Genomic DNA, 14,317 nt, shown 5'->3' with positions numbered 1-14,317 from the left:
CTCAACCAAATTCACAGGGATCTAGATTGTTGCAAAAACCGTGTAGAACGCTTCATCAAATGAAGCAGTGTTAGTTTTCACCCTTCGTAAAACAAAATGGAATCCAATTGTACCCTTTTGGCATAATAAAATCGTATGTAATCAATCACACATCAACAATACTTTACCGCATGAAAGTTGTAAACTACAAAGTACATTAACAAAATTTGAAATATTTTAATTTTTATGCTTAAATAAGCATAAAAAATTATCCATTACCTTCTTACGTAGAATCTATAAACCTCTCTCCTGAAATATGTCATATCGCAGATGTGGCCTTATTAAGATGTTATTTCTGTCCTTATTCTCATGATATTGAAAACAGTCAGCTTTTACAACGCCTATCAATCATATTATAACATTTAGTGCCATATTGAGACGAGTAACACTTAGTTAGGTGTAATAGTTAGTAGCCTCAATGCAAATTCGTTATCGATCGAGGCGGGTGGCGCACGCACGTCGGTCGTTGCAGTGACACGGGGCTTGCATCCCGGCCGGTCCCCGGGGGCCGCTAGCTAGACACGTAGGTGTACTTCCGAGGGAGACAGGTAGTTATGATAGTACTGTACTTAGCAGTACCGACGTACATTTTTATCCGATTACAGCAAATCCAAATGAGTAAAACAATCATTACATTACAGTTGATTTTCGATTGGCAGACATTATTTTGCAGCTATATAGGTAACTTAGTTTTTGGAAATAACAATAATGTTCTCAAGCTATTAGCAGTTGTTACTAGTCGAAACCTGTACTAGGCGAAAGTTTCGTCAATGAGTTGTTATTGGTGAAACTTTCCTGAGACCACAGGACTAATGAGCTAACTTTGACCACGTCACGATCCTATCTAACAACGTAACATCTGAAGGTGATTATTAACAAGTTACATTACATTGCTGCGTAAAATCCGCACATACGTACATAAAATTAGTACGTAATTATTAAAGTAAAGTAATTAGTAAAGATTTTGTCGAGTCCGACATCAGAGCAAGTGGTCGTCCTACGTACTGAGAAGAATAACATTTTGGTACAATGTCGAAACTTCTTACAAATCTAGACACAATACTTTCATTATATATATAGTACATAACCGCATAAAACAGGATCAAAGACAAATATTTAAGAATTCTAATTTGTTTATATCTATATAAGACATTAAACTACTTCATCGCGTTGAACACGGCAGTTATCACAGTATTGTGATCATATTTTGTAATAATGACTCAAAGGACAGGGTCTTACAGTATAATTTTCATTAAATCGGTTTCACTCGCGGTCAATAATGGTCAACTTTGGATAGTTTTAATAAGATAGAATTATAATTTGGGTTAAATATACGCCATTAGTACCGTATAGTCATTGGTACACGAGCAACTGAGTTTCGTAGTATATCTTTTTACGTACAAGTAAGCAAAGTTGTTTGTGAATAGATTTAGTGAAATGGTGTAATTTCGCTATTGTTATGCAAATTTGAAGTTGTACTCATATACGGAACAATCGGATAGCTATCTACGAAAATGCATATTCTAACATGTAAAAGGATTTTTTTTAAGTCCTCAGAAATCGTGGATTGTCAAGAAAAACAAAATAAAATAAAAATTTGTATAGCAGTAGAGCTCCTTTTCAAAGAGATCGTCTAAGGAAGTAGTGTTACACTATTTCTGCCGCCAAGCAGTAATGTGAGCATTACTGGATTCCGCTTTTGAAGGGTAAGGGAGCTAGTAAAATTACAGACACTTGGGACTTGTGTCTCAGAGTAACGGGCGCAGTGGCAGTGCCCCTCAGATCTTTGCCATTTAAAGCTCTGAGTACGGACAGGCGTGTCGTTTAACACCAGGCTTAGGGCGCGTTCCCACTATGTCGTGACGACAGATTGTCGTGCAGTTTACAGTGTCGTGACTTGTATAATTAAATGAAGTTGTTCACATATAGCACGACAGTATTAACCGTCGTTCACGATTTTTTATCGTTACAACGACAAACTATCGTCACAGTGGGAACAGCTAAAACGACAGTCGTCAGACGATAAAAAAAGTCAAGATAAAAACGTGACGACAGATTGTCGCAGCTCCTATTATCGTCACGGTGTAGCCTGTACCGCCTCTCACTTGCGATTGGTGTAGTTCCCAGGTCGTGGAAGCTTGCAAACATAAAACCTGTGCCGAAAAAGGGAAGCAGAGCTGACCCTGTCAACCATAGACCTATCTGAGTCACTTCCATATTCTTCAAGACTATGGAACGTGTGCTCAACAACCGTCTCCTGTCGTAACTCCTCAGTGGTCGCCAATACGTATTCCGACGAGGGCGATCTACTGGGGATCTTGTGTATGCCTGTCACAAATGGAGCGAGGTTATTGAAAAGCAAGGCGAAACACTTGCAGTGTCTTCGGACATTTCTAAAGCCTTTGACAGGGTCTGGCACGTAAGCCTTTTAAGCAAGCTTCCCTCTTATGGGCTTCCTACTGACCTTTGCAATTGGATCTTGGATTTCTTGAGCGAACGTTCGATTCGAGTGATCTTAGAAGGCTACTCTTTCGAACACATAGCGATAGATGCCTGAGTTCCTCAGAGTTCCGTACTGTCTGCAACTCTGTCTCTCTCTCTCTCTCCTGCATATCAATGATATGTTAATTCCGGGTACCTTTGCGTATGCTGACGACAGCACAGTTGTAGATAGGTACTTGACCAATGCAAGGGTTAGTGGAGAATAAATCCAGTCTTGTCGAGAGTTCATGGTTAGCCGTTCTGATTTGACACTCCAGGCAGTCTCCGATTGGGGCGATGCCAATCTTGTCAAATATAACGCTACCAAAACGCAGGCGTATCTATTCTCCACAAATCGGAGTCACTTTGAGCTGACTCGCGTCTTTCGTGATATATCCATACCGATAGCCGACTGTCTCGAGCTACTTGGAATGGACCTGTCGTCCAATTTGAACTTCGACAGATACATTGCATCCATGGCCAAAAATGCAACAAGGAAGCTTGGCATCCTTTCCAGGGTGAGGCGTTACTTTACACCGGGACAGTTGCTTTAACTGTACCAAGCACAAGTCCGGTCGTGCATGGACTGCTTTAACTGTACCAAGCACAAGTCCGGTCGTGCATGGACTACTGCTGCCACCTTTGGGCTGGCTCTGATACATATCAACTGGCCACTTTGGATTCAATTGACAATCGTGCCTAAAGGCTTATAGGTGACTCAGAATTAGTGGAGGCGAAGCTGCAGAGCCTTGAACACCGCCGTAAAGTTGCCTGCTTATCGGTATTTTACAGGATATATCACGGAGAGTGTGCAATGGAATTACACGATTTAATTCCGCCTTCCCCTTTCCATTACCGGGGGACTAGGCGTAGGCTTGAGTTCCACCCCTATGTTGTGAGTATTCTAAAGATTCGCACGAAGCGTTGTACTTCCACTTTTATATGGCGTACGGCTATGGAGTGGAATTCCCTGCCTGCAGACTTGTTCCCTGAACGTTATAACTTGGGCCTTTTCAAGGCGAGAGTGAATTATTTAGGTGTGCATGCTCCGTCGTCGACCTCATCGTCACTTTCCATCGGGTGAGCTTGTCTAATGTGTGGAGGTCAAATGCGCACTTATATTTAAAAAAAAAACTAGTGTTAAGTCAGTATTTTACTATACCTACTACGTTATTATATCTAACAGTGTAGTAGTTTAGGTATTCTGACGTACAGATAGATAATGAAAATATTTTTTCGATTTAGATCCGGAAAAATAGTTTCATTTCCTATTTGTAACAATCGCGAAAACCTAAGAACTCTATGTATAGATAGATAAATAAAAAATTGACGTGTCGTGCAGTTTACAGTGTCGTGGCTTGTATAATTAAATGATGTTGTTCACATATAGCACGACAGTATTAACTGTCGTTCACGATCGTTTATCGTTACAACGACAAACTATCGTCACAGTGGGAACAGCTAAAACGACAGTCGTCAGACGATAAAAAAAGTCAAGATAAAAACGTGACGACAGATTGTCGCAGCTCCTATTGTCGTCACGTTTTATTTATCGCTGTCCGCTCGTATTCTGCTCCCTGCCCTTCCCTTTTTCGGCATAGGTTTCATGTTTGCAAGCTTCCACGACCTGGGAACTACACCAATCTCAAGTGAGTGGCGGTACAGGCGTGTAAGAACAGGAGAGAACTAGATCTTATAAGTCACAATGAGTATTAAGTACACGAAAGGAGTCTCCTCGCACGACGTATCATTCCTTTCCTGTAGGCAGTGAGCAAGGCCAGGTTAGGACAACAGTCTGCGAGTACCTTACGCCGATTAGCAAATTCTTTCATCACAATGGCAAGCATTATAGTGTATGCCATTGATGGGATAAAAAGTTACATTTCCCCCACTTTTTTTTATCATCAGAATGACAAAGAGATACTAGGGGTAACTGGTTCTTAGAGGATGGAAAAACATAAAGGAAAAGAGCTGCCTTATCTACGGAATAAATGTCCCTACCTAAACCAAAAATGTCCACCACAAATGGCGAATTTAGTGTTGTATCATAATATACCCTTTGACAACCGGATACGGATGTCAAAGGGTTCTGCAAAAATGGTAAAATGAGAACAGTTGGCATTTAAGATGAAGTTACGTATTTTTGATTCCCGTGTTTGACATAAATCAATGTAGTGCTATCTCTTTTGGCTTACGACGGCACGCAGTAGTTAAACAAAGACAATAAAATGTTTATGTTTTCACTGTCTAAATGCATCCTGTATGTATAACGTCTGATTTATATATGTCAATATAACATGTCCCTTGGTTTCCATAGTCTAAGAACTGATTAATAGCAATTTTTTGTATTTCTTATCTATTAAATGAAATGAAAATTTTTCAATCACAACAAAAATTTGTATTTTGCAAATGACAGAAGAGAAAACAATTTATCAGAAATGTAGCAAGTGGAAGTAGGAAACTATCCTGCCCCTGACAGGAGGAATATATATTTACGGAGGGTTATAATATTTTAGATAAATTATCAATATGCAACATTGTGCTTACCAACAAGAGTTTAAAATTGATAACCAAAACCATTATTTGACTTCTAAATGTTTTGAGGGTGACCCATATCTTGCCAGTGATGATTTGGCATATTAGAACTTGGCAAGTCATGATTGTAAAAGCCAACATAGTAGTTATTTTAATTAATAATCTAATAAAAGATTATACAAATGTTCATTAATTTTAACAAGACATTACATGCTGTCTCAAGTTTTGCTTTAATAAAGCAAAGGACCGTATTATAGCCAAAGTTATGCTGAAAACCTCTGTAAGAATTCCCACATTGCAATGTTTCATTACCCAATAGAGCTCTAGTGTGTGTTGATTATTCAATAAACCAACCACACTTCTATGCTGTGTTTTTTTTTTAACTGGGACAAATCTGGAGACATACGAAGCTGTAGAAGGCAAAGGGAACTGTCTTAGGACCTAATGGTTATCAGGTCTTTTTGCGTGAAAACAAATTTGACATGTACTAAATTTTAGGTCAAGTGCGAGTTATCCATAAAAATAAATAAGTGAAAATTTTTTTTATATTCAGATTGACTCAGTTTCTAGTAAGGGTCATTTCATTGTATGGGAATAAAACATCAGGACAGCAAAAGCTCATCAAATTTAACAAAAAGTTTTTAATGCTATTCTTGTGCCGTAACTGAATCTTCATTTGTTAGAGCAACAAGTACATTATAATTATTTAGATGACAATACTGCGATGGAAATCTATTTGCTGATCTGAATGTATCAAATATTTATATTTTAAAAGAAGAAAAACAATAGCGTAAAGTAAGTTATATATGACCTAACATTGAGTCATTAGTGTGAAATCCATTACATATTATTGGATAATATAATTCATGATAATCACATACTATTGGATAATGTTATTAAAAATAATCAGGCTTGTACACAATAAGATAACTAATACGTAATTTGAAAGATGTTTAATAGATTTAAAAGAAGACTTAATATTTTTGAAAATAGACATGAATTTCTGACCAAGTCTTCCCATTTCAAGATATAACATTAAGTGAGACTATAAGGTGAATAGACATACTTTAAAAAGTAATTAAAATAGATAGTATACCAATGTGAGCGAAGATAATAATGGAAAGAGTTGGCAAAGGTAAAAATGTCTAAGTGACATCGTCGGTGAAGTTTCGCGTAATAAATACAAGTGCATTGTAACACTTACCTGTATATCTTGCTAAAGTCATATAAAACGGTAACGCCCCGATGGACGAGAGCCCCAGGTCGCGACGAATTATGGTCCTGGCTGCAACTGAGCTGCTCAGCGAAACTGGCCACGCGCCGGCAACTCCTGCACGACACAGAACGCGCTTCCTGAGTATACCATGGCACTACCATACATAACCTATAAACACTACACTACAATCACTACGAACGACTCATAAACCACCCTAATCAACCCTTAGGTGTACTACGTACGCACCAGCTGGCGAAAACGTGGTTACCACGATTCTACAGTACCTCATAGACTATGTAAATATGCAATGAAGATATCCAATATTACCTACGGTACCCACCTTCCACTGTCTATGACGAAGCGATGATCTTTCACCCTATGTAGCGGATTACACGAGCTAATACACGGTTAACGATCGACTACGAACGAACATAAAATAAAATTATTTTCATCAAACGCAACACGTTTCCGTGGCTAAAAATGACGACAGAAAATAAATGAAAATGTACACTTTCTTATGTTTCTGCCTGCCTTCACACCGGAAGCGAGAATTTTTTTAAACTTGAAACAACGAATATCACATATTTTATAAAATGAGAATTTAGGCTAAGGAAATATAGCATTTCTAGTCCTTTTGAAGCAGAGCAGTAACGAAAATTTACAGTTTGGTTTTTACTCAAAACAAGCAAAAAATCTCCTGAAAATCAAAAATTGAAAATTGTCATCAACAGGAAATAAGACACTTTTTAATTTTTTATCTATGGAATACAGAAGCTTGTTTTCATTGAACATTTAAAAAATAGTTTTAATGTAAAGTGTTGCTTTTTTCTTTTTCTTTTTTAAATTTATTTCTGGATATGGAAACAAAGACCTTCAGCCGACAACATAAAAATAAGTTTTTCTGTAAATATGGCCGCCACAAAGAGGATAGGCAATTTGAGGCGGCGTGCTTGGATTGACTTGGGATTCCTTAGAACGGGCCGATACGGGTATTTTAGTTCGAGATTCGTATAATTTCGCGTTTTAATCTTCGATTAAGGCACAATAGCACTATCCTATTCCACTTTATACTAGATTTCACAAAATCAAAAAGAAAGTCAAAATAAAAACGACACTTTTCCCTCCAAAAGGTCCAGAGCGAATCGTAAAGTGTTGCGTTATTATGGTATTACCTTACCATACTTCTAATGATGCGTTTTTCAGAAAAAAATTATTTCAACCTTTTTTTACTAATTATTTGGTGAAATTACAGACACATGAGACTTGTCAACTTATGTCTCAGGGCGACAGGCGCAGTGGCAGTGCCCCTTATATCTTTGCGATTTAAAGCTCAGACTGAAACTGCAACTGTTATGGACAGGCGTGTAGCTATCCATCAGGCGCACGACTTGTTCGTTCCGTCCCTTGATATTACAAAAAAAAATCCTTTAATAAAAAAAGTCTTTTTTTACTAATTGAAATAGTATCATCGCGATTTTCTGATAATTGGAAGAAATTCTACGACTCACATAGTTGTAATAGATTATAAATAATTTCAAGATAAGGAAAAAAAAAATGTTGTTGTTTTACAAATATGAACTAAACTTTTATTAGGTTCAGGCATTGTATCATTCGTTATAAGGAATTTATATGACTGAAGATATCAAAGTGCTATTTGCCAAAAATCTTAATTGAAAACCTTTTCTTACTTTTAAAATGAAGTGCTGTCTGTAACAATAATATGATGAGAACTCATACTTTTGTATGGCGAGATATTATTGACAGCATGAATTTTAGGCTAGGAAATTGGTAAGGTTTAACGAATGGAAATAACGTTGATAATAATAATTTATATAATTTTGTCAAGTAACTTTCGTTAGGTATTTAACGATTTCAATTTGAGTGTATGAAAAAAATATCAATTTTGAAAAATTTATATTTTTTCATAAGAATATACAAATTAGGAAATGAAACTATTTTTCCGGATTTAAATCGCGTATATTTGTTTTTTCAAACAAACCTATATTTGTTTTGGTTTGTTTGAAGAAACAAATATACGCGATTTAAATCCGCATAAATAGTTTCATTTGCTATGTGTAACAATCGCGAAAACCTAAGAACTCGATAAGTATATAAGTTGATAAAAAATCACATTTTTTTTTCCTGTGCATAAGATTCAGTAATAAAACACATTAAACAAAAAAATTTCTAATTTTTTTCATGTTGATATTCCCCAATAATTTCTAACGCAAGTTTACTTCAAAATAGCAAATAAAATTGAACGATCGGCGCCGAGTTGTATAGACGCCTAGGCGTCGTCCGCACGTCGTCGCAACGAACGTTAGTTTAGTACTTTGTTGTCTGTCAAATACATAAACTCGCGCGCTGACTCCACCCACTGCCACACAGCGTTGTGTGTGTTGTAACGGTGTCTGTTAATTGTCGAGTGTCAACTTTGAGGCGTTATAACTTATTTATTATTATTATTAAGTATTTGAAAAAAAAACCGAACACGTATTTTTTATTTCCGTTATGCAGTATACTCCTTTAAAATAGACAGTTATTTTATTATCAACCTGTTTTTTTTTTATGTGTATTTGGGTTTATTTTCCGAATACTTTCCACGTTTGACAGTTGACACCTGTCAAAAGTAAGAAAAAGAACCATTATAAAGATTTTTTCGCCTGTTATTTTGTTTTACTGTTTTTTCAATCATTTTAAATTTCGTTTTACACGGGCCTCATAATTTCGGTTCGAGATTCTGTATAACACGTCATACACATATATGTATTTCAGTTCGGAATTTTAAACGGTGTAGTATTGTATGTGTGTTATAAATCCATGATTTCGAGATTCCGAAACAGAATTCTGTAATGGAATTTCGAAACGCTGACTGCATGTGACCAGCCTTATTTTGACTTGTTTTTAGCTATACAATTTTATTTTATAATTAATGCCATTGACTTACAATTATATGGACGACGGGTTTAATACAAAAACCACGAAAAAAATGTCCCAAGTCAACCTATTTAAACGTAGTGACATTTAAAGGAATATGAAAAAGCTAAAACGTTGAATTTAAATTGTAATGTCATCGCAGTACTGTCTAATTTTGCTTGCTTCGCTGTCAGTCGAACGAACGAAGACTAGAGCGTGAATGACGCTCTGTATACGATTTTAACGCCCTATAAGTTTGGACACTTTTTAGCGCGAACCTGACGTCCATATAATTGTAAGTCAATGATTAATGCTAAATGAAACTTCAAAAGATTGTATCTGAACGTAGAACATAATATGAGTCTTTGAATTATATTTTTCCAATTTTTTAGATAACTTAGCGGAAAAATTTCATTTTATTTTTCTGAGTATTACCAACAGTAAGTAAGCCCATAGGGCCAATTAGCAAATTAACTCATTATAATTGGCCAAGCACTGAATGGTATCTACAATCTGTAGCACCCATTGGTTACAATATTAATGTCAGATTTTGCGTTTGTTTCTAAACGCAATGAAAACCTATTAGCTCTTTTTGACAGAAGATCGCACGGATTATGAATGAGTTTTCGTCGATTTGTTCTTAAAATTCGATATTCAAGATACATTACTAAAATTACAATAGATTAATAAGCTGGATATAGTACGCAAGCTTATTCCGTGTCATATATACGTGTTTTCACCGTAAAATGGTGAAATGGATTTTATAACCATAAGTTAGGTTATAAGTAATGCCCTTGTGAACCCATGGTTACGATATTTTTTTGGTGTTCCAGCACGCCTGTCGACAATTGCTGTATAATCCAGCGCGGTGGAAATGTGCCTTGCCTGGAAACTTGCCAGTGAATTTAAAAACTCCCATGACCGCTGTCAGATATGATCAGGTACTTATCAATAACCGTTCAAATTGAAAAAAGGAATATTCTGTAATAAACATAACGTTTCCGTACAATATTTGCACAATCATTGTTATGAACAACACAAGCCATTAATAAACTAATAAGTCATATCATGGCTATTCACATAATAATTTTAAGCTAAGATGGTTCTTATGATTATCAGCGTAAGATCTGATTGTGATTGTGCAAGAACACTTAACAAAATAAGATTGCAGGTTCTTTATCCCTGAATGAAAACTAATTTCATTTTATATTTGTTGTATATTTAAATTTGGAAGATCTTGGCCTCGATATCTGAATAATTTTTATACTACAAAATAATGTAATGGCATCTGTAAATATACTTCAGCACATAAATTACATAAAATATGGTCTCCAGGCTGTGAGGTATATGTTGTGCCCATGTTTTTAAATTCTTTGTTTCATTTGTATAAGTTTCAATTTGTCGACGCTTATATACTTAGGAAATGAAACTATTTTTCCGGATTTAAATCTCATATATTTGTTTTTTCAAATAAACCGACGTTTCGGGCCCTTTACAGGTCCCATCAGTCAACCGTGACCATGGGACCTGTATTTAAATCCAGAAAAATAGTTTCATTTCCTATGTGTAACAATCGCGAAAACCTAAGAAGCTTATATACTTAGCAATACTATTTTGACTTGTGACAATATCCCATTTCTCTAAATAATGCATGTGCTAGGGACAGCCTATTGCGAGTGTCATGGACACACACACATAGACAACCATAAATTACACCCAAAACAAGAGAAAAAATGTAGGTCTTACAAATATTTCTCTCGGCCAAACCGGGAATCAAGCCTGGGACCTCTGTGTGGCAGAGCAGCATGGTAACCATTCATTAATGAATATTATTTGTAATTTTATTAGCTCTATTAAAAAAAATTGTGCTCTAGGATGAAGATTATTTCATATTAAAATAATAATAAAGTACAACCATGTAACTTTGCAAGACCACAATTTATGTTTAATTTAAAATGAATTTCATTCTTATTGAGCTAAATTGTATAAAAATTATATTAAATGCAATATCAAATTTAATGTTAAATTAAGTAAATGACAATATACAATAATAATAATATAAGTTAACACTTACATAATTAAAATATACATACTTCTTGCAACTGCTATAACAGCTTTCAAATGCCATGTAATAATTTTATTTATTGATATTATTTACATCTTGTCTGTGTTCTACAAAAGTTCTTGCAGCATGTGAAACATTTTTGGTCCAAGTATTTTGTAAGTTTTATATTAAAAGTGTTATTGTTAACTACTTTCGGGGACCATTGTTGTAGATTCATATACACATGACATAAGGACCAGAATTATTGTGGTTTTATGTTATATCTATATTATACCAGAAATTGAAATAGGCAGAATTAACCTAAATTTCAAGAAAGTAATACATATACAGTGGATAGTACCTCTCTCTGAAAATCCAGAATAATTCAAAATAAAATACAAAATTAATAAAAATAGTTATACTTTTTATTTTACCTTGTGTGAAAAGGATTGACAGAATTTTCGTACACGTGACATTTAGAGAGAGAAAAAATAATTACATTATGAATAATTTCCATTTATAGTACAGAGTACCAGAATGCCGGCACTACTCGGCGAGAAAGGGCTTCTTCTCCTCCATCATTGAGAATATTAAAGAAGATATTGCAAAGAATAAAGAGATGAGGGAGAGCATCAAGAAATTCAGAGAAGAAGCACAGAAATTGGAAAACTCTGAAGCACTGCAGGTGAAGTTAAACCATTTTTAACAATCTGAATTGCCTCATTTTTTTTTTCACAATTCATTTAATCAACTGATATTGTTATTCTATATTATGTGAACATATAACATACACATCTAACACAAAATGTTTCCACATTGCAGGCAGCGCGAAAAAAGTTCCATGCAGTCGAATCAGAAGCATCAAAGAGTTCTGAAATGCTAAAGGATACTTTAGAAGGCATTAAAGGCAAGATGGAACATGTACTGGAGGAGGCCAGCAAGACTGAAATTGCTAAGAAAGCTGGTCAGTTTAAGTTTGGTATTATAAAGTAGCCATTGCCTTGTTGTCCCTTATACTACAGCTACTGTGCTTGTTACTATATAATGCCATGTATTTAAATGATTATTTTACATTTCCGAAAACAGCAGGGAAAAAATCTAAATTGTCATCTTTTTTGATGATTGATCCTCTTTCTCTGAGACAAATTAAATCGATGGACATTTTAATCTGTTCTGACCTATGCAAAAAATGTTTGAAGTATATAAATTAACTTTGATAGTTTTATGTTGGGCCTCAAAACTAAGACAATTGAGCATTAAAAATAAAATTTAGATACTTATTTTTACAACTAAGTAAATGTTGATTATATTTGTATACTAATATTATATTAATTATAATATAATTTGACCTGAAAACATGTTCGAAAACGCTAGCAAATGGGATTCTGGCACTTGCTGGCCGCAACCGTGACACGCTCGCTTCGCTCGTTCGGCTTTTTGAAATTCAAAGGCGCGTAAAATGGGAAATGCGATGCGATATAGACCAGCTTCGAACGCGCTTCTCGCGCGTGTCTGTATCGCTTTCTCGCGCGTTTGAATACAATTGCTTCTCGAATCTCTACGGCGCCGTAAACACGTATTCGTTCGTTTGAAAAAACAAATATACGCGATTTCAATCCGGAAAAACAGTTTCATTTCCTATTGTGTAATTTTTAATTTTTATAGGAAAAATAAGTGAAGATTTATCAAAGACAGCCAAAGGTGCAGCTGAGAGCATAGCGGATACAGGATCGAAACTTGGGCAGACCTCTGCTTTCAGGACTATCTCACAGGTTAGAATTTTAACACAATAGTGTTGTTGCAAATTGGCAATGTTGCACCTCTTCTACGTCATCAACCTATTCATACCTCCCAGTACTGGATATGGGTCGCTCCTCAGGCGAGGGTTTAGGCCATAGTCCGCCACTCTGGCCCAATAGGTGTTGAGGACTTCACACGTTTTCCAATGGTTTCCACATTTTTCGACGTTCAGGTTTCCTCACAATTATTCCTTATCAAAAACTTCAAATTAAATATCGCACATAAATTCCAAATAACTCAATGGTGCGAACACGGATTCAAACCCACGGCCATCTGCTTGAGAGGCGGTAGACCAAACCAGGAGGCTACCGTGGCAATTGCCTCTCCCACACTCACATTATTATTAATACTAGTAACAATGAACTAGAACACTGCCAACTTGAGAAATTAAAACTGACACTGGAATGACGAATTGGTGTTAATTTTAATTTTTTCTAAATTGTTAATTAAGACGGAGTCTCTGCGTGATAAATTCGAACTAAGTATAGCTGGCATGTGCCCATTTTTTTATTGCTGTATAATATCGAATAACAATAAATCTTTGATATTTTTTAAATTTAATTTTTAGGTTTTAAAATGTAAAGGTTCGTGGCTCAAAATTGTCAAATTCAGCACCCAAAGAAAGTATTGTGCGAATTGTATTAGCCCCTTTGAATTTAAGTTAACGAAAACACGATCCAGCTCCCCAATGGTTACTGCTGGCGTAGATTTTCCTCGATCCAAAACTAGAAATAAACACAATAAATGAATATGATAATAGTAATAATTTGTTTTTCAGGCTACAGCTGTAGTTCGAGAGGAGATGGCGCCTAAAGGTCTCGAAGGAAGAGTGTACACGTCGCCGATCACGCTTAGAAAACGAGTTGATGTAAGAATATTAAACTTCTAGTCTAAATGAAAAAAAAAAACTATCTGTATCTGGCCGTATATTAAACATTAGTGCTTAGAAAACAAATTACTGATTTCGGCGTAGACCGTGGTCTCTGTCATTCATATTGTGTGATATATTTGGCAGATATATCCGAAGGTAGCCGATTGTGGCCGAAGATCTTTTTTCAAAGCGCCATGTGTAACGTTTACGGCTCGGTATTGTAAATAAAAGTATTCAAAATTCCATTGGCTTAAGGCTGCCAGCAGATTAACTGCATGTTTGCAGTTAACGCGTGCAGTCGTAATCAACTTCACGCATTAACTGCATGAAGTCGATCTGGGCTGCATGAAGTCGATCTTGACTGCTTGCAGTTAATGTATGGAGTCGTCATCAACACCTGTCGAGGTGTTGATTA

At 35.8% G+C, this 14,317-nt stretch overlaps 2 protein-coding genes across 4 annotated transcripts in view; one reads left to right on the top strand and one right to left on the bottom strand.

The window, feature by feature from the left end:
- The window catches only part of LOC113239583 (eukaryotic translation initiation factor 5), a 43,948-nt gene extending 37,191 nt beyond the window's left edge, over positions 1–6,757 (bottom strand). For 2 of the 3 annotated variants that reach the window (XM_026476640.1, XM_026476644.1), the window contains exons 1-2: positions 6,612–6,754; positions 6,260–6,385 (exon numbers count right to left, since the gene is read on the bottom strand). The gene's annotated coding sequence lies outside the window, so the exon portion shown is untranslated. Of the gene's footprint in view, positions 1–6,259; positions 6,386–6,611 lie in introns of all 3 variants that reach the window. The other variant, XM_026476650.1, reaches the window with a different exon arrangement.
- A 3,047-nt stretch (positions 6,758–9,804) lies between these two features.
- LOC113239644 (mitochondrial import inner membrane translocase subunit TIM44) overlaps positions 9,805–14,317 on the top strand; it is a 6,298-nt gene continuing 1,785 nt past the window's right edge. The window contains exons 1-6 of the mRNA XM_026476706.1: positions 9,805–9,936; positions 10,021–10,128; positions 11,755–11,916; positions 12,054–12,195; positions 12,897–13,003; positions 13,810–13,899. Coding sequence (XP_026332491.1) covers positions 9,934–9,936; positions 10,021–10,128; positions 11,755–11,916; positions 12,054–12,195; positions 12,897–13,003; positions 13,810–13,899 — 612 coding nt within the window. The 5' untranslated portion in view covers positions 9,805–9,933. The remainder of the gene's footprint in view (positions 9,937–10,020; positions 10,129–11,754; positions 11,917–12,053; positions 12,196–12,896; positions 13,004–13,809; positions 13,900–14,317) is intronic.

This window comes from Hyposmocoma kahamanoa, unplaced genomic scaffold (assembly GCF_003589595.1).
Source record: "Hyposmocoma kahamanoa isolate Upper Pololo Valley unplaced genomic scaffold, ASM358959v1 114, whole genome shotgun sequence".
NCBI lineage: Eukaryota > Metazoa > Arthropoda > Insecta > Lepidoptera > Cosmopterigidae > Hyposmocoma > Hyposmocoma kahamanoa.
Note: the sequence above shows the minus strand (reverse complement) of the source record. Positions and strands in the feature narration are given on the sequence as shown.